Below are 22,502 nucleotides of genomic sequence, written 5' to 3' on the forward strand. Positions count from 1 at the left end.
TGGGGAGGGGGAGGTGTCATGTGAGAGTACCTTGAAGACATGGATGTTTAAGCAATGTACCTTTAAGAAAACAGTGATGTCAGAGAGTGGGTGGAGCTGAGGTCAGGTCAGCCATTTTGCAGTTGCTGAGGGAAAAAAGGAAAAGAGCTTGAAGAGTGTCTGTGTTTGCAGTGGAGCTGGATCTCTGCCATGAAAGACCATCTCTGGATCATTTGGGTGATTTAAACTCATAATAGTAAAACCTTTAACCTGATGTGATTTTGTTTAAAGGTGGTAAGTCTCTTGGAAGTTTGAAGGAACATTTTAAGGAATTATTTACTGTTGCAATATTTTCTGAGTTATCTTTGAAGTAAGGGATGTTAAGAGATCCAATGTTTACTTAAGATGGGAAGTTGAGTTCATGGAATAAACAGTGTTTTGTGTTTAAAAACCCACGTGTCCATAATTGTAATCCCACTCCGAGGGAAAAAGCTGTGTGCTAAGAAAAGCAACAAATCCATTCAAGGGAGAGGTTGGTTGAACTCCATGATACATTTTGGGGTTCTGAAAACGCCTCGCCCATAACAATAGCAAAACACAGCTGTGTTCTCACTGAACATGGGCAGGATTCTCTTGCCAGAGCTAAATCACATCTGATTTGTGCTCCCAGCGAGCCCCATTCCTTTGCCATGCAAATTTATGCATGGCGAGGATTGCAAAGGATTCCAGAGGGAATCCTGCTATCGGGCCGCCATTTTGAGCGGGTGGCACAATAGCGGGGTCTGGCTCTGCAACGCAATTCAACCCCCCCCCCCACAGCTTGAAGTAGTCAGCTGTGAAACTAACCACAATGTTTATAAACATTTAGCTATGATTGAGAGCTCCTGGACCACAGTATAGACGGTTAAGTGGTTTCTATTAGTTTCACAGCTGACTACTTCAAAGCCACACAAGCTGAAGGGAGATGAATGAAACAATGCAGACCGTTGGGTGTGTAGAAACTGTCAATCGCAGAGAATGGAAAGCAATTTCACTGAGAAATTAATGAAAGGCTTGCAGATCAAAGATCTGAGCGGGTTTAAACCCAGCTGAGTGGTTTTCTCTTTCCAGGAATCGACAGTTGGCGCTTCGTGTGTCTGAGCCAGCAGGTGTATTGCACAGAGCTTTAAAGCAGTGATTTTTTTTTCACTGCCCTCTGTCTGCACTGCTTTATAACTTCCAGACAGGATCTCTCTTATGGGGGCTTCCAGGCAGGGGTCTCTCTTATGGCACGCTGGCACAGTGGTTAGCACTGCTGCCTCACAGCTCCAAGGACTGGGGTTCAATTCCAGCCTCGGGTTACTGTCTGTGTGGTGTTTGCACTTTCTCCCCCTGTCTGCGTGGGTTTCCTCCGGGTGCTTTTTCCTCGGATGATGATGTCTAGCACGGAGGGACATAGCTTTAAATTGAGGGGAGATAGATATAAGACAGATGTCAGAGGTAGGTTCTTTACTCAGAGAGTAGTAAGGGTGTGGAATGCCCTGCCTGCAACAGTAGTGGACTCGCCAACACTAAGGGCATTCAAATGGTCATTGGATAGACATATGGACGATAAGGGAATAGTGTAGATGGGCTTTAGAGTGGTTTCACAGGTTGGCGCAACATCGAGGGCCGAAGGGCCTGTACTGCGCTGTAATGTTCTATGCTTCGGTTTCCTCCCACAGTCAAATTATGTGATTAGGTGGATTGGCCATGCTAAATTTTAGTGTCCTTAGTGTCCAAAAGGTTAGATGGGGTTACTCGATTACGGGGATAGGGTAGAGGTGTGGTCTTAAGCATGGTGGAGGCATGGGCTTAAGTAGGGTGCTTTTTCCAAGGACCGGTGCAGACTCGATGGACCAAATGGCCTCCTTCTGCACTGTAAGTTGTATGATTCTATGGGGGGGGCTTCCAGGCATGGGTCTCTCTTATGGGGGTGGGGTATTTAATTAGGGGGTCTCTGGTGTAGGGGATCTGGTGGGAGTGGGAAGGCAGGTCTTGCACTGAGGTGGGGGGGGGGGAAGAGAGGAGAGAGGGGTAGCCCTCTGATGGACTTGAGGGGCAACTCCCTTTAAGAGTTACCCCTTTGGCCCACTGTCGGGCCATGGCTGTCAATACATTTACCAATTCTCATCCGTGTGATTCCTGGCCCAGGAGCGGAGAATCACATACTCCCGGAGAATATGGTGCCCAGCCTGTTAATAGATTTCAAATGGATTTTAACGACGCATTGGCATCCGCCCTATGGCAAATCTCGATCCCAATGCCAGCAGGAGGACCAGAGTATCGGCGCTGATCTTGTTTTTTGATCGCGCTGTATTCTCTGCCGCCCACCACCAGGAGTGGAGTTCCCGATGTGGTGTAGAATCCAGCCCCATGCTTTCGAGCGGAGGTCACAAAATCATAATCCAGCTATAATTTTACTCTTGAAATTGCAGAGACAGTGTAAGAGACCCCTGCCTGGAAGCCCCCCATAAGAGATATGGCAGCACCGTAATTGCCATTGAGAGCAAGCAAGAACTTTTCCAATTTATGTTAATGAAATTACAAATCTTCAGATTTATACTTCTGCATGATTCATTCTGGCGTTGCTGAGGGAAAAAAGGAACAATAGCATGAAGTGTCCAAATTGTTACTTTAATCTTTTGTTTAATTGGGCGCACAAAAGCACTATATGCTACCTTTAATTGGAGACTGAACCAGAATGAACAACCACACAGAAAGGATTTGACATAGCCACACCACTACCTATAACTTATGTTCCCTGCAACTTATGTTCCAATCATTGCCTTACTGTCAGCCCACCAGTTAACCAACTGCGTCACATCTAACCTGACTAGAACGTCCAACCTCTGTGTTATCTGAGAAGAGGTTTGCAATTTAAATCAGACTTCCCCATTTCTCTCCTCAGAAGTGCAAGCAGTGACAAAAATCAGTCACAACTTCAAAGAGAGCAGGGGAGATTGCAGACAATTTGTCGCAGTGTTCCCATGAAAGCCAACACAAAAGGTGGCTGTAGCAGAAAACAGAACAGGAAATGGAACATTATTCCCAGGATGATATTGCGATAGAACATATAACAATTGCACATCCTTATAAGATTGCACCTCTTGAACATCACGGATTTAAAAATCTAAGATTTGCTCCACGGGTCTGTTACCGATTCTCACTTTAGGCATAGCATTTCACCAAAAATCGGATGGCTTACATTGTCTCCCCACTCTCGCAAAGCATTTAACATGTTGTGCACTGGTCATTAATTTAACATTTTCTCACAAGGTACTAAGAAAACAGCTGGAACCGTACAGAAGTTATCTTTTACAGTGCAAATTTGGGCACATAAATCTAAGCGGACATTTTGTTACAGTCCTGCGGGCGATCAGTATTTTTTTTGATAAACAATTTTATTAAGACATTTTGGCACAATAAACAACAATAATATAAAACAATGTGCAAGAAACAATTATGGTGCAAGAAAACTAGCTCCTCTCCTACAAGGACCAGCCTAACTACCCCCCTAACCTACGTTACCCCCCAACTGACGATTAATCTTCCGCAAAGAAGTCGATAAATGGTTGCCACCTCCGGGCGAACCCATACAGTGACCCTCTCAAAGTGAACTTTTCTCCAGACCGAGGAAGCTCGCCATATCTGACAGCCAGGCCTCCGACTTTGGAGGTTTTGAGTCCCTCCATGCCAGCAGAATTCGTCGTCGGGCTACCAGGGAAGCAAAGGCCAAAACGTCAGCCTCTCTCTCCCCCTGGACTCCCGGGTCATCCGAAACCCCAAAAATAGCCACCTCTGGACTCATCACCACCCCTGTTTTCAGTACCCGGGACATAACATCCGCGAACCCCTGCCAGTAGCCCCTGTGTTTTGGACATGTGGACATGGTTCGCCGGCCCTCACGAACATCTGGCGCACCTATCCTCTTCTCACTTAAGCTTCAGCTCCTCAATCTGTGACTCCTCCGCTCCCATAAGCTCTTTATATATATCCGGGACCCTCCCCTCCCCCACCCATCCACTGGACACTACCCTGTCCTGGGTCCCCGAGTGGCAGGCGTGGGAAGGACGGAATCTGTCTGCGTAAAAAGTCCCGCACCTGCAAGTACCTGAACTCATTCCCACTCGCCAGCCCGAATTTCTCCTCTAACTCCCTCATGCTTGGGAAGCTCCCTTCCAAGAACAAATGCTCTCAATCCCCGTCCTCCGCCATGCTCGGAACCCACCGTCCATATTCCCCGGGGCAAACCGGTGATTGTCGCAAATTGGGGACCAAACCTGTCATAATATACACCAGTATATCATGGTGCAGGCACACACGGATGGACACACAGTGGGACCAATCAACATACACAACACCACAGCCAATCAACAGTGAGAGCACACGCACTATAAAGACAGGGGACATCAGAGTTCCCGCTCATTCGAGTAGCAGCTAGCTAGGAGCACAGAGCTCACAGCCTGCAACACAGACATTCACCATGTGCTGAGTGCATCAACTGGTTAGGACAAGGCAAAGGTCTTTAGTTAAAGCTGGTATCGTATTTACCCACAGTTCAAGTATGTTTAAATAGTTAACCTTTTAATAAAATAGTGTTGTACTACTTCAAGTGTTGGTGACCTGTATGTGATCCAGAACACCCAACACATCAAAACCGATGCTCCCACTCCCCCCAGGTGCCTTCTCCATTGGCCTCAGATCCGCAAAGTCGCTACCACTATGGGGCTGGTGGAGTACCGTGCCAGCGAGAGTGACAGGGGTGCCGTAACCAGTGCTGCCAAACTGGTGCCCCCGCACGGAGCGGCCTCCACCCGCCCCCAAACAGACCTCGCACCCACCATCCACTTCCTTATCATAGCTGTGTTGGCCGCCCAGTAGTAATTACTGAAGTTTGGCAGCGCCAGCCCCCCTTCCCCTCGGTTCCTCTCGAGCATCACCCTCTTCACCCGCGGGGACTTTCCCGCCCACACAAATCCCATAATCATTTTATTAACCTTCTTGAAAAAAGACAGCGGAATGAAAATGGGGAGACACTGGAAAACAAACAGGAATCTCGGGAGGATCGTCATTTTAACCACCTGCACTCTCCCCGCTAGTGTCAGTGGGAGCGCATCCCACCTCCGGAACTCGACCCTCATTTGCTCCACCAACCGAGACAACTTCAACTTGTGCAGATGGCCCCAGGCCCGCGCCACCTGTATCCCTAAGTATCTAAAACTGTCCCCTACTAGCCTGAACGGCAGCCCCCTCAACCTTCTCGCCTGGACTACAAACAACTTACTCTTTGCCATGTTCAGTTTGTATCCCGAGAACCGGCCAAATTCCTTCAGGATTCCCATGATTTCATCCATCCCAGCCAGTGGATCCGTGATGCATAAGAGCAGGTCGTCAGCGTACAATGAAACTCTGTGTTCCACCCGCCCCTCCCCCCCGTACAAGCCCCTTCCAGCCCCTAGAAGCTCTTAGGGCAATCGCCAGCGGCTCTATTGCTCAGGCAAACAGCAGTGGGGACAGGGGACAACCCTGCCTTGTCCCACAGTACAGTCTGAAATAGTCAGATGTCGTTCTGTTTGTCCTCACACTCGCCTCGGGAGCCTGGTACAACAGTCTGACCCAGTCGATAAAGCCCTCCCCGAACCCAAAACGCCCCAGCACCTCCCATAGATAGTCCCACTCAACCCGGTCAAAAGCCTTCTCGGCATCCATTGCCACAACTACCTCTACCTCTCTACTCTCCGGGGGCATCATGATCACATTCAGCAGCTGCCTTAGGCTGGCCACCAACTGCCTGCCCTTGCCCGGTTTGATCTTCCATAATGACGTCTGGCACACAGTCCTCAATCCTAGCCGCCAAGAGCTTGGCCAGAATTTTAGCATCTACGTTGAGCAGAGAGATCGGCCTTAAGGACCTACATGCCTCCGGATCTTTGTCCCGTTTCAATATCAGGGAGATGGTGGCCTGTGACATCATCGGGGGTTACACCCGTCTGTCTCTTGCCTCATTAAAAACGCTAACCAGCACCGGCCCCACTATCTCGGAGAACTTTTTGTAAAACTCCACCGGATACCCATCCGGCCCCGGGGCTTTACCCGATTACATGGCCCTCAAGCCCTCCAATATTTCTTCACTCCTGATCGGGGCCCCCAACCCAATCCCCTGCCCACTTTTGGGAAGGTCAGTCCATCCAGAAAACGTCTCATCCCCTCCCGCCTTGGGTTGGGGGGGGGGTTCCGAGGTGTAAAGCTTGCTATAAAGTCCCTGAACACCTTATTCAGCCCCGCCGGATCCTCTAACAAGCCCCCCCCGTCGACTACCTTCCCTATTTCCCTTGCTGCTTCCCTCTTCCTCAGTTGCTGTGCCAGCATTCTACTGGCTTTCTCCGTGCTCGAAATTGCACCCCTCGCCGTCCTAAGCTGCTCCACAGCCTTCCCTTAATAGCTGTGCCCTCGGGGTCTCCGCGTATCTCCTGTCTGTGAGATCTCCCTTACCAGTCGGTCCATTTCTGCCCTGCTGTCCTGTCCCTATGTGCTCTGATCGAAATCAGCTCCCCTCTCACCACTGCCTTCAGCGCTTACCAGAGCACTGCCGCTGAGACTTCCCCTGTGTCAATGACCTGCAGGTAATTTTGCATACATTTCCTCACCCTCTCACACACCGCCTTGTCCGCCAACAAACCGACCTCTTGCCTTCATTGAGGGCGCTGAAAACTTTCCTTGCAGACCTGCAGATCAACCCAGTGCGGGGCATGGTCCGAGATAGCGATCGCCGAATATTCTACATCCGTCACGCCCACTAACAAGTCCCTGCTCATGACGAAAAAAAATCAATTCGGGAATACACCTTATGGACGTGTGAATAGAACGAAAACTCCCTCCCCGTCGGCCGACTAGTCCTCCATGGATCAGCCCCCCCATTTGCTCCATGAACCCCCTCAGTTCTTTCGCCATTGCCTGCATCCTACCCGTTTTCGAACATGACCGGTCTAGGCTGGGGTCAAGGACTGTGTTAAAATCCCCTCCCATAATCAGCCTGTGCAAGTCCAGGTCAGGTATCTTCCCCAGCGGTCTCTTGATAAACTCCACATCATCCTAATTTGGGGCATTTACATTGACAAAGACTACCCTCATCCCCTCAAGCTTGCCACTCACCATGCCAAATCTGTCTCCCCCATCTGAGATTGTGCTTCCCGCCTTAAATTGCACCCGTTTGTTGACCAAAATCGCAACCCCTCTGGTTTTAGTGTCCAGCTCCGAATGGAAGACCTGGCTAATCCAGCCCTTCCTTAATCTGACTTGGTCAGCTACCTTCAGATGAGTCTCCTGAAGCATTATCACGTCCGCTTTTAGCGCCCTCAGATGCGCGAACACACGCGCCCTCTTTACCGGCCCGTTTAACCCTCTAATGTTCCAAGTGATCAGCCTGGTTGAGGGGCACCGTGCCCACCCCCCCACCCCCGCCGCCGATAAGCCATCCCCTTTCTTGGGGCCGCCCCCAGCCCGTGTCGCGCTTCGCCTGGCCCGCCTCCTGGCAGCCCCCACCTCCGACCTCATCCATGATCCCGCACCTAAGTCCCTCCCTCATCAGCAGAACTACCCCCCCCGCCTGCGCCCACTAGCAACATCAACCTGTAACCTAACCCCTGCCATAAACTAACTAAATACACACCTCCCACCTGGCTTCTATAGACCAGCTCACCCAGCTAGCTTGGTGACTCTCGACTCCGGCGCCAACAAGTCTACCACCTATTGTTCCCTCTGACCCATCACCCCCCACCCATCAACACCACTTCCCCAAACCAGCCATCCTCGAGCAATTGCTCTGGAAAAAAACAAACAAAACGAGAAACAAAGAGAACCCCAACGCTAGTCCAAATCAAATAAAATAGAATAAGTAACAGGCACTTCCAACCTCCCCCCCCGCCCCGATCCGAACACAGAAAGCCCCCAGCACCAAATACCTCTTTTATCCCAACAAAAACTCAAGTACAGGAGGGAAACAGAAAAACCAGGAAGAGAAAAAGAAAAACACATGGCACCCGAAAAATGTGTAAACATCGCTCAGTGTCTTATTAACCAAAGTCCAAAACGTCCTCAGTTCGGCACCAGCCCTTCTCTCTTGACGAAGTACATCGCACCCTCGGGTTCCTCAAAGTAATGGTGTCGTCCCTCGTACGTGACCCACAGCCGCGCCGGGTACGGCAGCCCAAACTTCACCTGCTTCTTAAACGGAATCTCTTTGACTTGCCTGTAGGCTGCCCTTCTTCTGGCCATCTCCACGCTCAGGTCCTGGTAGATGCGCAAGACACTGTTATTCCAATGGCAGCTCCACGTGCGCCAGGAACCTGTGAAACTGGACCACCATCACTTGGGGGGCCGCTCGCGGCTGCCTCGCCAGCGCCCTGTGCGCCCTGTCCAGCTCCACCGAGCGCGGGAAGACATCATCTCCCAACAGCTTCTGGAACATGCCCGCCACATGCGCTGCGGCAGCCTCTCCCTCATCCCCCTCTGGGAGACCAACGATTCTCAAATTCTGCCAATGAGACCTATTTTCCAGGTCCTCCACCTTTTCCAGGAGCCTTTTTTGCTGGTCCTTCAGCCTCTCCACCTCCACCACCGTTTGGTGATCCTCCTGCTCCTCCAGCGCCTTTTCAAGCTTCTGGATCGTATGATCCTGGGAATCCAGCCTATGCTCAAGGCGCTCGGTAGACTTCTGAATCGGGTCTAAACTGTCCCGCTTCAATGCAATAAAGCCCTCTTAGGTGACCTTCAACAGATGCTCTGTTGTTGGCTGGGCTGTCTGCACCGGGGTCCGGACATCGGCCATATTGTCCTCAGCAGCAGCTTCGACCCCACCCTTTTTTGCCCACTTCTTCAGCTGTTTGCGATTCTTTCTGCTTCTTAATTCCAGACACCTGTGTCTGAAGTCAGTGTCTGAGTGCCTATGCCTTCCGAATTAGCGCTCAAAAGTACAAAAAAGTCAGGGAAAAAGGTCCAAAAGTCCGACTGGATCGAGAGCCACCAAATGTGCGACTTACTCCTCCATAGCCGCCACCGGAAGTCGGCAATCAGTATTCTTAACAGAGCTTGGAGATGCGAAATGAAGACCCTTGTTACCTGTTCTGCAGGTTCAAGTCGCCATTAATGATTCGATCGCACTTAATTCGACCAGTGTCATGTACATTCTCTCTTCAATCATGAGCACAATAAAATTAATATCCCTGCAGTTTGCGAGATCTTGCAGAGTATGAAATGGCTTCAGCATTTGCCTACAGAAAAAGGCAGAAACGGAAATTCCAACTGTACAGAAAAGAAACACCTCGAGGGTGATGATGCTACCAAACGCCTTCCCTTCGTCTTTCAGCATTCCAAAGAGACTGTTCCCTCCACAACACCTTCATCCACTCTTCACCTCGCAGCATCTTCCCTTACAAGTGCAGGAGATGCAATACCTGCCCCATTATGTCTCCCCTTCCCATTATCCAGGGACCCAATTGCTCTTTCCAGGTGAAACAGTGAGTTACTTGCACAGCTTTCAATTCCACATACTGTATTAGTTGTCAAATTATCCTCCATATTACCAAAGGCAGGTTGGGTGATTACTCCACTTACTCCAAAAACAGGAATCCGACCTTCTGGTTGCTTCTCATTTAAGTTCTATCCTACTTTGGCCTGTTTGTGCTCAGCCTCCTACACTGTCCCAAAGTTGACATAAGCATGAGAAATAGCATCTCATCTTTGGGTAATGCAATTTAAAGTAATTAGAATTCAACAGCTTCAAAATGTAACCATTGCTAACTTAAAAAAAACCATATCAGCTGTTATCAATTACTCTGCTGTTACTACTTATATTTCGTCAAGACCCATCTTTTGTTTACTTGTTGCCTTCTGCCTTGCACCATCATTCTTTTGTAATTTAATAGCCCTTGTCCAGCACCCAGTCACAGACCTTTCTTTCTTCCTTTTTCGCCTTGCCCCCTTCCCCTGCATCTGTACTTGCTCCAAAGCTGGAACATTCCTTTTCCCATTTGGAGAGAAAGTCACGGACCTGAAGATCTAACAACTTTGGGCGGGATTCCCTGCCTCCCAGCTGCACGTTTCTCGGGGGCAAGCGCCGCTACACCTTTCACTGATGGGGGGATTCTCTGTTCCTGCCACTGTCAATGGGATTTCCAATTGAAGCCACTCATCGCCGGAGGGAAACTCGCCGTCAGCGAACGGACAGAAAATTCCATCCTTTATCTCTCCACAGATGCTGCCCAATCTGCTATTACCAGCATTTTCTGTTTGTAGTTTGGATTTTCGGCGTCTCCAGCATTTCACTTTTGCACAAATGTTAATTATTATAGAGGATGTCCAGCTCCACTAAAAGGAACCATGAGATACTAACGTTAATCATTGATCAGTGTGAGAATAGGAGAGGATCATATGACTCTTGCAAAGTTGCCAGGAGAAAGCTTATGAAGTGATTCTCCTGACAGTATTCCCTTTATTTATATCTCATTGCATGGTAAAAGTAGAAATTACCATTTTTCTAATAATTAAAACAAAAGGTAAGCAATGAACAAATGAGTTTGAAATTTAGGATTTAATATCTTATGACAAACGTTAATTTCGGTGAGTACAGTTAAGCCCACAAAAAAGAACATCTTGACCTTCATTTGATAGGTCATTCTACTCCACTGAATGCTCTTTAATTTCAAAAAACTGCACGAACAAAATGCTTTGCCAGGTGTCCTGAACCACATGCAGTGGTCACATTAACGCATCCATATTCAGCTCTACAGCTGTGTTATCAAATGCTGTACATTATACAACGATGTTTTCAAAGCACCTTAACACATTTTTTAAAAAAGTATTGATTCTGTAATGTGCCAGAATTCTTTGCAAAGTTTAATAGCACGTCTACAGATTTGTAAAGTGCACAGTACATGAAAGAAGTTGGGAATGTGGACCTTTTGTCTCTTAAAGGCTACGGTTGATAGGTAAATTGATATTTTGAAGACTCGAGGATGCTAGATTTTTGTTAGGTCAGGTTACGAAGGTAGGTGGAACACAAGTACATGTCATACATGATCCAGTGGCATGGTGGAAAAGCTCGATGGCCTGAATGGCTTCTGTTATGTTTCTATTTCCTACATACTGATTCTGCAGGAGATTTGTTTGTGATTGAATGAGATATGATTTTCTCAATGCCTCGTTGCATAGAGGCAATCCACAATGTTGCACTAAACCATGCAGACTAGAAGATTTCATTCTTACTTCCTAGCCTGTTTCCAGTTCGCGGAGTTCATTTGCAGGTTGTAATAAGATTGTAACAATTAATGTCAGCATTTTTGGGCAAGGGCTGGATGGATAGATGGAGGGAGAGAAATCAGCCAGGGTTCTCAAAAAGTATCAACAGATATCCCATCTGGAAAAAGTATGGCGCAATTCCCCAGCCTCGTTGCGCTCTCGTTCAAGCGAAACGACGCCAGTAAACAGCGGGAGAGGCCTAAAACGAGAACCGTGCCAGACGCGATGCACCCGGCCCGCTCCCCTAGGCCAAATTGGGATCCCGCCATAGCTTGACGAGAAATCAATTATCACCACTTAAGCCCTATTTCCATACAATTAGCAGGAGCCATCCCATATCCGGCAGCCACCCCATATCTGTGATTCACCGGCCACCCCAGCAAGTGGTCACGCTGACGCCAATTAGTACTCCTTTTTAAAAACGTAAATCTGGCGGAAGGGCTTCTGTGGGGAGCCAAGGAGGTGAGTAGCCATCTCGACTCACAATCAGAGAGCCCGGGTTCGCTGAGCCTGCCACCCCAGTGCAAGGGGCGGGAGGGGGGGGAAAGAGAACAACCATGGGAGGGTTGGGGGGGGGGGGGGGGGGGGGGGGGGGGGGGGGGGGGGGGAGGCGCTGGAAGCGCAACCGGGGGAGCAACCACGCACAACATCATCAGGCCAACCCCCGGACCATGTGTACCTGTTCACACGGGGGGGTTGGAGATGCCTGGAGAGATGGGACAAGGGTTCGGAGGTCAGCCGCATCGGGAAGAAAATGACGAGGCATCATACTGGTTGTGCACAAGGGTGTTTATTGTGTGTCACAATTCCCCACTCTCCCAATGGTGCCTTCCCCGGCGCTCTCAGTTATCCTCGATCTTCTTTGCCCTCCCAACTCTACCGCTACATTCAGATGTGTCCCTAGGATGCATATCTGAGGAGGAGGCTTCCAGCTGCTTACCTCGTCCAGTGGCCTTCGATGGCCCTGCCAAGCACACTTTGGGTGTTCTGGGGCCAGAGGGCCCCAGCTCCCTTGTCGGCGGCACATGCACAGCCGCACCGCCCTGTTACGGGTGCTGGCTGCGAGACCCGTCCTCATCAGAGGGGTGGAACCTGGAGGAGCTGGTGGCCACTGTCGCCACTCCATGGGACTGGTCCGGGTGGGCACTCAGTGCCCTCTCCTCTCGCTTGGTGCCCATAGGGCCCTGGGGTTTACCTTGTGACAGAGGGGCAGCTGGTTTAAGCCCTGGCTGCCCCTGCATCATCTTACTCTGCAAGCCCTGGCGGTTCCCCATGATCCACAGCATCGTGTTGACGCCTTCGTTGAAGATCCTCATTGCTCTGCAGCACCTTTTTAAAAAAAATTATAAATTTAGTGTACCCAATAAATATTTTCCAATTAAGGGACAATTTAGCGTGCCGAATCCACCTACCTTGCACATCTTTAGGTTATGGGGGCGAAACCCACGCAAACACGGGGAGAATGTGCAAACTCCACACGGACAGTGACTCAGAGCCGGGATCAAACCTGGGTGCTCGGCGCCGTGAGGCAGCAGGGCTAACCCACTGCCTCTGCAGCAGTTTGGCAATACCCACTTGCAACCGAGACAAGCTTCGCAGCACCTCAGTTATTCCCATGTGTGGGCGGGACATATCCCGCAGAACCTCATCAAGGACAGCCTGCTACTGGGTGACATCACCCAGTGAGACCGACATTCTGTCGAGATCCTGAACCATGGCTGTCACCCACTGCGCGATGCCTTGGACACCTTCATTAATGATGCCGACATCATGCACCAGGCTCTCTACTGCGGTTGCCACCCTAGCGGTGTTGGCCTTGGTGCTACGCATTGTCGGCGACATTTCCTGCGCCCGTAACTTCTGGGACTCTTTTGATCGCCCATAGATCTGCTGGAGTGTCGCTGACATCTCTCTCTGAATGTCCTGACAGCACCCTATCGTCTCCATCAGCTCCGGGATGACCTCTTCCACAGGCTCAGCATCAGGCTGGGACCCAGCTGGTCCTGGGATCCAGCAGACCAGTGACTGCTGTCTCGCCTGGTTGTTCCCGTCTCCACCTGATGTGCATCAGCAGCTTTGTGGTGCTCACTAGACTGTGTCCCAGAACCCTGACCACTAACACTTCCCACCGAGGTGCGTGGATTTGCTCTGGAGGAGGGTGAGGATGACAACTGTGACGCCTCGATTGTGTATTCCTCGAAGCTCCCCTCCGGGATGTTCTCCTGGGAGGGTGCCACCTGGGATGGGCCGGCACCGTTGGCTAGAGGGCCTGTGAGAGAATGGACATCTGGTCACTGCGAGGGATGGGTCAGTCAGTAAGTCAATAACAACTCATGTGTGACAGGTCCTCCGGGTGGAGCCGGGTGGTTCCTCACCTCTCAGGCGTTCGCCCGCCTCCACATTGGTGACCGCTCTGTCCTCAGCCACCCTAGTCACCCAGGGCCCGCTCCTTGAAGGAAGTCAGAATTTTTAAGTCCGGCACCCCTCTGCCTGTCTGGACCCTCTCCTGATGTTTGTGGGAGACCTTTTCCTGAGGAGACACGTTGTAAGCCACACGCGTGGTTCACCATGGTGGTGTTTGGGGAAGGGGGGGGGGGGGATGAAAAAGGGTTGGGGGGTTGAAGGGAGAGGGTCACATGGAGAGTTGGGTGTGTGGATGTTCGCGTGGGGACAGAAAAGACTTTGGGGGGAGACATTGGTGTCAACTCACCTGTGCTGCCCGGTGTCGGTCGTTGACCTTTTTCAGACGCTGGAGGGCAGTCCTCACTGTCACACTCTCGACACTCACAGCCGCCACCACTTCATCCCAGGCAGCACTGGCTTCCCTGTGACAGACCCTTGGGGGAGCAGGATATCCCTCTTTGCCTCCACTGTGTCTAGAAGACTGCCCAGATCAGCATCCCTGAATCTTGGGGCCGGTCTCCTGGGTGCCATTGTTGCGAGCTGGCTGGGGCTGGCTGGGCCTGGCTGTCCAAAAGCTATTTAAGTGCTGCTCGACCTTATTAACAGGAGGGCTGGCGAACGAGGGGCCGGCGAATCAGCTGTTAAGCCTTTATTAGTGGTGAGAAGCCGTGGGGCCTCGTTAAGTGGACCAATTAATGTTGAATAGTGTTGCCGGCCTCGCTGAGGCAAGCACCCAGGAAGCTCGCGCCAGTTTCTGCTCGCTGCCACACTTAGAAATCTTTCCGGAGAATCGAGTCCTATATGTGTACTGCTTGTAAGGAGAGAATAAAGCTCGCCTTGGATGCCAGTTATATTGAATAATGCATCAACATTCATTGAATGGATTTGTAAGGAAGACTACCATTTAGACAAGTGAGGAAGCATAAATTTCACCGAAGAAAGTGAAATTGCCAATAAAAGATGACAAGAAATTGCCCGAGGAAATTGGTTTTAATATCCCCAAGTCTTTTCTCATTAATTGGTCAGATTTATTTGCCACTGAAGAAGAACTGAAAGAACAGCAATGATTTATGCAATCTTTGGAAACGAAGGGATCATACAAGCTACCAAAGTGCTCTTTTACTTTTTTTTATAAAGTGCAAAAGACAGGATACACAGGCTGTAGTTACCAATTTAAGTGATTCTTATGAATGACCAAGATATTAGTCCAGCAGGAAACAAAATATATTGATATCGGATGGCTCAGACCAAAATTTGTATCTCTTTAATGAAATGAACAACCAATGCAGAAAGTAACTTTGAAACACGTAAACTTACAGGGCTGGACAGACTGAACAAAGGGATGACGTTTCCCCTGGGTTTGCAGGGGTGGTCTATATTAAAGGATCACAGTGGAGCATCCTTGAAGGATGGAATGGCCTAGTCTTGCTCCCATTTTCCATCAGCAAATGACCTTCGGCACTTAGCCATAATGGGACTGATAGAAATATTAGCCTGCACCAGTTGTTATGAACAACTTGATTGGGACAAATAACCAACAAGTGGCGAAAACTGTCATAACAGCACAGGGACCACAAATGGAATACAACTGCAGAATCAAACTGTCCAGAGAAACAACCTTTGGTTTCTTCTAAATCTGGGAAAACTGACGGAAATAGAAGCATGAGAGCAAAAATGCAAAGAAAATGTTCATGGTCTAAAACACTGCCTCACTAGTTTCGCAAGTTAACATCTTTTGAGTTTCACATTTAGTAAAAGGACCCATTTTAGAAAGCTTTCAAATGCACCTTGGATATGCAATGCCAAATTGCACTTGGCTCAAGAGTCAAAACTGATAAACACAATTGATTCTTGAAGGTGTTGTCCTCTTTTCCTGACTGGTGATTCATGATTAGATGTGCCGGCACAATTGCTTGCAGCTCAGCAGCACTTTGCCTAAAAGGTCATTATTTATGAGCCCTGACATTCAATTCTTTCAAATTACGTTTTCCTTATCCAGTCTCCACACAGGTGTGCCTTCCAGCATGCCAATAAGGGAGAAGAATCTGGTTGATATTTCTTGCTCCTTGCCTGATGACAAAGAAGCCAGAAATAAAAACAGAAAATGCGAGATAGACTCAGCAAGTCTGGCAGCATCTGTGGAGAGAGAAACACAGTTACCGTTTCGAGTCCATGTGACCCATCAACTGAACTAGTGTTGCTGAGTTTATGGTGTTGGAGGTGTTATATCAGCATGGAGAGATGAATGGCAAACTAACAGGAAACAGAGTTGGGATAATGTGGTAATTATCAGGACGACGAACAGTAACTAGTGGAGTGCCACAGGGATCAGTGGTGTGACTTCAATTATTGATATTCCATATGACTTGGATGAAAGGATCAATTGTACAGTAGCCAAATTTTCTGCTGATAGGTAGAAAAACAAGTCTAGAGGAGGATAAAAAGAGTCTTCAAAGGGATAGATTAAGTGATTGGTCTGCAAAACCGAAGGAAGATCATTTGGACTCGAAACGATAACTCTATTTCTCTCCACAGAGGCTGCTAGACCTGCTGCATCTATCCAGCATTTTCAGATTTATTTCAGATTTCCAGCATCTGCAGTATTTTGCTTTTATTATGACATAGAAACCAGCCACGGTGCAACTTTTACCTCCCTACCACCCAACTCATTCGCTGTTGCCCCAGCTGAAACCAGCTAATTCAGCACAGGCTAGGGGTCAAGCTGAGTTCAGTAAATAAAAATAATTTCTGTGGCATGATAGGAAATTGTATACAAATGAGTTAAATGCTTAATTTAAATTTGTGCTCGGGCTAGGTGATACATTAGGGTGAAAGCAGTTATTCTTTCCTCTCTGAGACTTTGCTTTGATGGAAGCACAGTGATGAATTACACTTTCTCTCTCTCTCTCTGGAATCTGTAAAGATCCAACAAGAAATAAGATCTTGTTATCTCAAATCAGTTTTTGTAGCTACAGGTTCGCAGCACAAGCTGATACTAAGTTTGTAATCTCACTCAAAGTGGTCACAAGAATGGCTGGTCTGAGAAGGGAAGTGCTTTTTTCAGTTTGGAACTGAGGAAATACTGGTAAAATTGTGTTAGCAAAACCTACTCTGCATCCAGCCATGCTGCATTTGAGCTTGGAGCAGTTAACAGAAAGTCAAAACAAATCCTCTCCACAACACTAATAACCCTTAGCTCATATATATGGCTTCAGTATTGACAGGTCTTTTTCGATTTTCAAAACAGGCATGCTTATAATTTTGAGTGATATTTCCAATTTAAAAAAATACTGGAAAATAATTTCGGCGGCATGATAGGAAATGTCGATTTTGAAAGCAGCAAAATTTCTTCGGTGTTCAAAAATCAGACAAGATAAACTTTGATAAAACAAAATGATTACATATCAACCAAACAGACTTAAAAGTAAAAGTTCAGTAATAGCCTGGAATATGCTTACCCTGCAATGGATAACCACCACATGAAGTGGGTCACTGTTTAGCCATGTCTCCATTGATTTGCATATGGTACACATTTTATCCAGTGGTGGCGCGTGAAGGTCAGGCCAACCGACATCCATCACCTGAAACATGAAGCAAATTTTATTTTTTCAAGGGTTAACAACAGACATCTGGTAAAGCACTCATTAAAATTGCAGGCCTTGTTTTAAAGCAACACTTCATTAAAATGCCAAGAAAATTTAAAGAATCGAATCTCAAATGAGTAAAAACAAAAGTTCATATTCGTTAATTAACCATAAAACTGGTGGTCACAGGAGAACTGGTAGTTTAACATGGAATGTTTGCAGAACAATAACACTTTTAAATATTCTGGGACAATATGAATAATACAATCGCAAGATTGCATTTTATCACCATTTGGAATACATATAAAAGAATTACTTCCAAGTACGAAGTAATAAATAAGAAAGATAAATGCATTTTTTCCTCTTCATCAGTTTGCAACTAGAACCATGAATTTCAATAAAATCACAGCTTTTTAAAAAAAAAAGCCTTTTGGGATAAGAAAAGATTATTTTAATGTATAACCCCATTTGGATTGACATAAGTTTTCCATCTGAAATGGAAAAATTGACCATAAATCCCCAATGAAAGTAATGGAAATTCCTAAAACATGTGGTTTTAACCAACTTGATCACCCATTGAAAAGAACGGAAATTTCTCAAATTCTTCAAAATGAAAAGGGTAAAAGTCACTGTGACAAGGGAACTATTAAAATTCTGATGAAAGGTTGAAGATGTTGGGCCATTTTGAAAAACAAGTATAAAAATTGAGGTGACTTATAGCAGTCTTAAAGGGAATTACTAAGGCTGATTCAAAACAAAACTGTTCACAGGGCTGAAGGGATCAAAAATTATGAACAATTTCAAAACAGAAAGTAGGCAATAAATAAAAGAATTAACATCAGGGTTAACAGCCACATGGAGAACGTAACTGTGAAAGATCATTAGAACAAATAGTATAAATAAACAGATGCATTTTTGGAGAAAGAAGGGAATTGAGTGATATGTGAGAAAGCACAAATGGAAAGCTGAGGTCAGTCTAAATATAAGTTTTGCAGCGACTCGGAGGCCTTTCTAGTTCCTACATTTCTTGTATTTCTTTAACAACATGACACACATTCTCCTCTTTGGGATTAACACTTAAAAATGTCCTCTTTCAGTCACCAATGAGAATGAAAACAATGAAATAACTTGAAGCATGATGTGCAGCTCCGTTTTCCCCATCCATGAGAACCCATTCGTGCAGCAGACATATGTCCTTCAGAGAACATGATCCACATTAAAAATCGCAAGGACTGCAGCGGTCAAAGAATCAAAGACCTAATTAAAGTAATAGTGTGCATAATCAGCATGCCGCCTTTCATACAAAAAATATCCTTACATTCGGGACCAAACATTTTCCTAGCCATGTTGTTTGGGTCCCGGAAGAGTGAAGCACGAGGTATACGCTGCAAAGCCAATATCGTAAGTATTTCATCTTTCCCTGGACCATTATCATCGTGCAGGAGGCACATACCATCAAGAACAGGAAGTTCAGGGGCAAAATCTTGAACTGGCTACCTTCTGATCAACTGCTACTTTATTAATTAAAGATTTGTGCACAAAAAATTGTGATTTTGTGTTGGTGGTCTTCATGTTAATTTAAAGGCACTGTCCTCTGTGAATCAATTTGTGGCATGGCTCAGGTTAGCAGGAGCATCCCAAGTTGCATGTCAGATACTGTGAACAGCCTGCTTCTCAGGGAGAGGATAGAGGCTGGCAACAATGTGGAAGTAGTTGATAAAGGAGTGGAAGCACAAATGTAGCCATAAAGAATGCCAGTTCGACTGTGGCTTACATCGGAGGCTTGCATGTTTTGCTGTGGTCTGCCTCCAAATACACCATCATGCAAAAGAGTCGAGGTGAGGCGTAAGTGACACAGCAATAAAAAGGTGTGCATCATGAAGTGTAAAATAAACTGAGCATTCTAAAGCTGCTGAATAATTCAAAATCAAATATGAAGACCTAACTTTACAATATCAGCTTGCCTGTTAAGACTGATTGAGCCTGAACAGTGGGTTAGGAGTCAATCATGCCATATTTTACAGGGGCAGTTTGACCTGAATTGCATCCACCACCATATCAAGAAAAATGCACTGAAATTTATTTGGTTTCCACTTGCATGAAAATTCAGGTGGTGCATGCTTCTCGGGCTCTGTCAATTGCAGACACCAAAATTCCATGGGGGAACATAAGAATGTAGTTCTGCCCCGGGGCAAAATGGGAACAAATTATTAACATTAATTTTCCTTTGCACTGTCCCCATTTTGGAGCAGGGCAGATAAAAAACAGCCATCATTACTGCTAAATCATGGCAATATTTCTTGGCAAGGTATATTTTAATTAATTAAGAAGTTTTTATTAAACTAAAGATGGGAAAAGATTGTTTCTTTCTGGATGACACGTTCTTGCATTTTAACAAAGGATTAGAGCTCTCCCCCTCATTTTAATCATAAGACCAAAAAAGGTAGGAGCAGATGTAGGCCCTTCGACCCATTGGGTCTGCTCCACCATTCAAGAGATCATGACTGATCTGATGTGATAATCCCCAATTCCACTTTACCGCTTTATCCCCACATAAACCTAGATTCCCTGACTGATTAAAAATCTGACTATCTCGACCTTGAACATACTTTTTAAAAAATATTTTTAATCAGGACATTTTCATTTTATATACAAAACACAACATTCAATCCAACATAATACTTTTTTTATTATAAACATCCCCTTCACTGTATCACCCCACATGCCCCGCCTTACAACTATAATATAAACCATAAACAACCACCCCCACTGATGCTTACCAAGAACCCTTCCTCTGATCCCCGAATGGCAAACTTTATCTTCTCCAGATGTATAAATTCCGCCAGGTCACTCGCCCCCCCCCCCCCCCCCCCCAGCTGCTGCCCTTGATGGTTCCAGACCCCGCTACCCTAACAGGATCCTCCTCCAGGCTATCAGGGAGTCAAAGGTCAACACGTTGGTCTCTCTCCCCTCCTGAATTCCCAGATCTTCCGATACTCCAAATATCGCCACCTTCTGCCCAAGATCTCCGATATCGTCCGCGAAAAAGACTCTCAAAATCCCACCGATATCAGCCAGATGTGCATGTGGTTTGTCGGCCCCCTTAAACGCCGCTCGCATCTGTTCTCCACCTCCGGAAAAAAAACATTCATACGCGTCTTTGTCATTTGAACTCTATGCATCATTTTAAATTTGATTAAACTATATCTCACACATGAGGAGGTCGAGTTTATCCTATGCAAGGCCTCACTCCAAATTCCCCCCTCAAATGCACCACCAAACTCCTCCTCCCAGTTCCTCTTTAGCTCCTCCATTGAAGCCTTCTCCCTCTCCATTAACTTCCCAAGACATTTTGCCCTCCCCTATCTCATCCTCAGATACTAATTTTTCTACCAATAAACTGCTCCTTCCTCACGAAATTCCGAATCTGCAAGTGCCAGAACCCATTCTCCCTTCTCTACCAGTTCCCCCAGCTCTGCAAATCTACCTTCAACAAACAAGTCCCTAAACCCTATCCCCTCCAGTTCCCAAGCCCTGAATGTTGAATCCAATCCTGCTGGAATTAATCTATGATTTCCACAAATCGGTCCCCACAACGACACGCCCTCCAGCTTAAAATGGTGCCGAAACTGATTCCAAACTCTTAACGATGCAACCACCATCAGAGTATTTGGCCGGCGAGAACAGAAACAGAGCCAACACCGGTGTCCTCAGACTTGTCCCTATACACAAAGCCTTCTCCAGCCATCCCCAGACAGGCCCTTCCTCCAGGACCCATTTCCAAACCTTCTCCACATTCGCCAACCAACAATAATTCATCAAATTCAGCAACGCCAACCTCCCGACCGCCTGTCCCTCTGCAAAAATGCTAGCTGTGTCTGTGGCCCCTTATCTGTCAAGGCCGAAATTATCCTATTTACCCTCCCAAAAAGGAATTTAGGCAGGAAAATCAGGAGAGTCTGGAAAATAAATTAAAAATCGGAAGGATTGTCATTTTCATGGTTTGGACACGTCCTGCCAATGATAGCGGCTGAACATTCCAACTCTTTAAATCCTCATTCACCCCTCTTCCACTCCATCAATGCCCTAAACGACATCGTCAATGGTGCAATCGCCAATTCAAGAAGCAATAGAGAAACTGGACATCAGACCATAAGACATTGGAGCAGAATTAGGCCACTCAGCCCATCGAGTCTGCTCCGCCAGTCAATCATGGCTGATATTTTTCTCAACCCCATTCTCCTGCCTTCTGCCCATAACCTCTGATCCCCCTATTAATCAAGAACCTATCTACATCTATCTTAAAGACATCCCTGCCTTGTTCCCCTGTGTAAACAAAAACAGCCCAAACCCATTGCATTGGTGCGAACACTCACTATTGGGGTTCTGCACAACAACCTAATCCAACAATATACCCTGATCCAAAACCTAATCAGCCCTGTACTTCAAGAAGGTACTGCCACTCAAACCAATCAAATGCTTTCTATGCACCATGGGGATTATCACCTCGTCTCCTGACCCATCGGTGGCATCCTCGCCACATTTTTAAAAACTCCTAATATTGGACGATAACGGTCTCCTCTTCACGAACTCCATCTGATCCTCAGCTATCACACCCAGCACACAATCCTCCAGGCCCGTTGCCAATACCTTGGCCAACAACTGCGCACCCATATTTTACAGAGATAATGGCCGATACGAACCACACTCCTATGGATTCTTTTCCTTTTTCAAATGAGAGAAATCAAAGCTTGCGCCAACGTGGGTGACAGTTCCCCCCCAGTTAACGAGTTGTTAATCATTTCAATTAGATGAGGCCCCAACTCAGGGCGGCATGTGGCGCAGTGGCTAGCATTGGGACTGTGGCGCTGAGGACCCGTGTTCGAATCCCGACCCTGGGTCACTGTCCGTGTGGAGTTTGCACGGTCTCCCCATGTCTGCGTGGGTTTCACCACCACAACCCAAAGATGTGCAGGTTAGGTGGATTGGACATGCTAAATTGCCCCTTAATTGGAATAAGAAAAATAATTGGCTACTCTAAAATTATTTAAAAAACAGGAAAAAAAAATGAGACCCCAACTCGGTCTTAAACTTTTAATAAAATTCCACTGGGAATCAGTCCTCGCCCGGAGCCTTCCCAGGCTGCATTGAACGCAGTGCACGTTATCGCCTCCACCAGCCCATGTGGGCACCCAGCCCCTGCACTTTCCCCTCCTCCAC

At 47.1% G+C, this 22,502-nt stretch overlaps 1 protein-coding gene across 5 annotated transcripts in view; it reads right to left on the reverse strand.

Annotated features, from left to right (window-relative positions):
* Window positions 1-22,502, reverse strand: part of LOC140425043 (tensin-3-like) — a 666,087-nt gene that overhangs the window by 210,272 nt on the left and 433,313 nt on the right. For all 5 annotated transcript variants that reach the window (XM_072508833.1, XM_072508834.1, XM_072508832.1 and 2 more), the window contains one exon: window positions 17,157-17,279. In XM_072508833.1, coding sequence (XP_072364934.1) covers window positions 17,157-17,279 — 123 coding nt within the window. The remainder of the gene's footprint in view (window positions 1-17,156; window positions 17,280-22,502) is intronic.

This window comes from Scyliorhinus torazame, chromosome 6 (assembly GCF_047496885.1).
Source record: "Scyliorhinus torazame isolate Kashiwa2021f chromosome 6, sScyTor2.1, whole genome shotgun sequence".
NCBI lineage: Eukaryota > Metazoa > Chordata > Chondrichthyes > Carcharhiniformes > Scyliorhinidae > Scyliorhinus > Scyliorhinus torazame.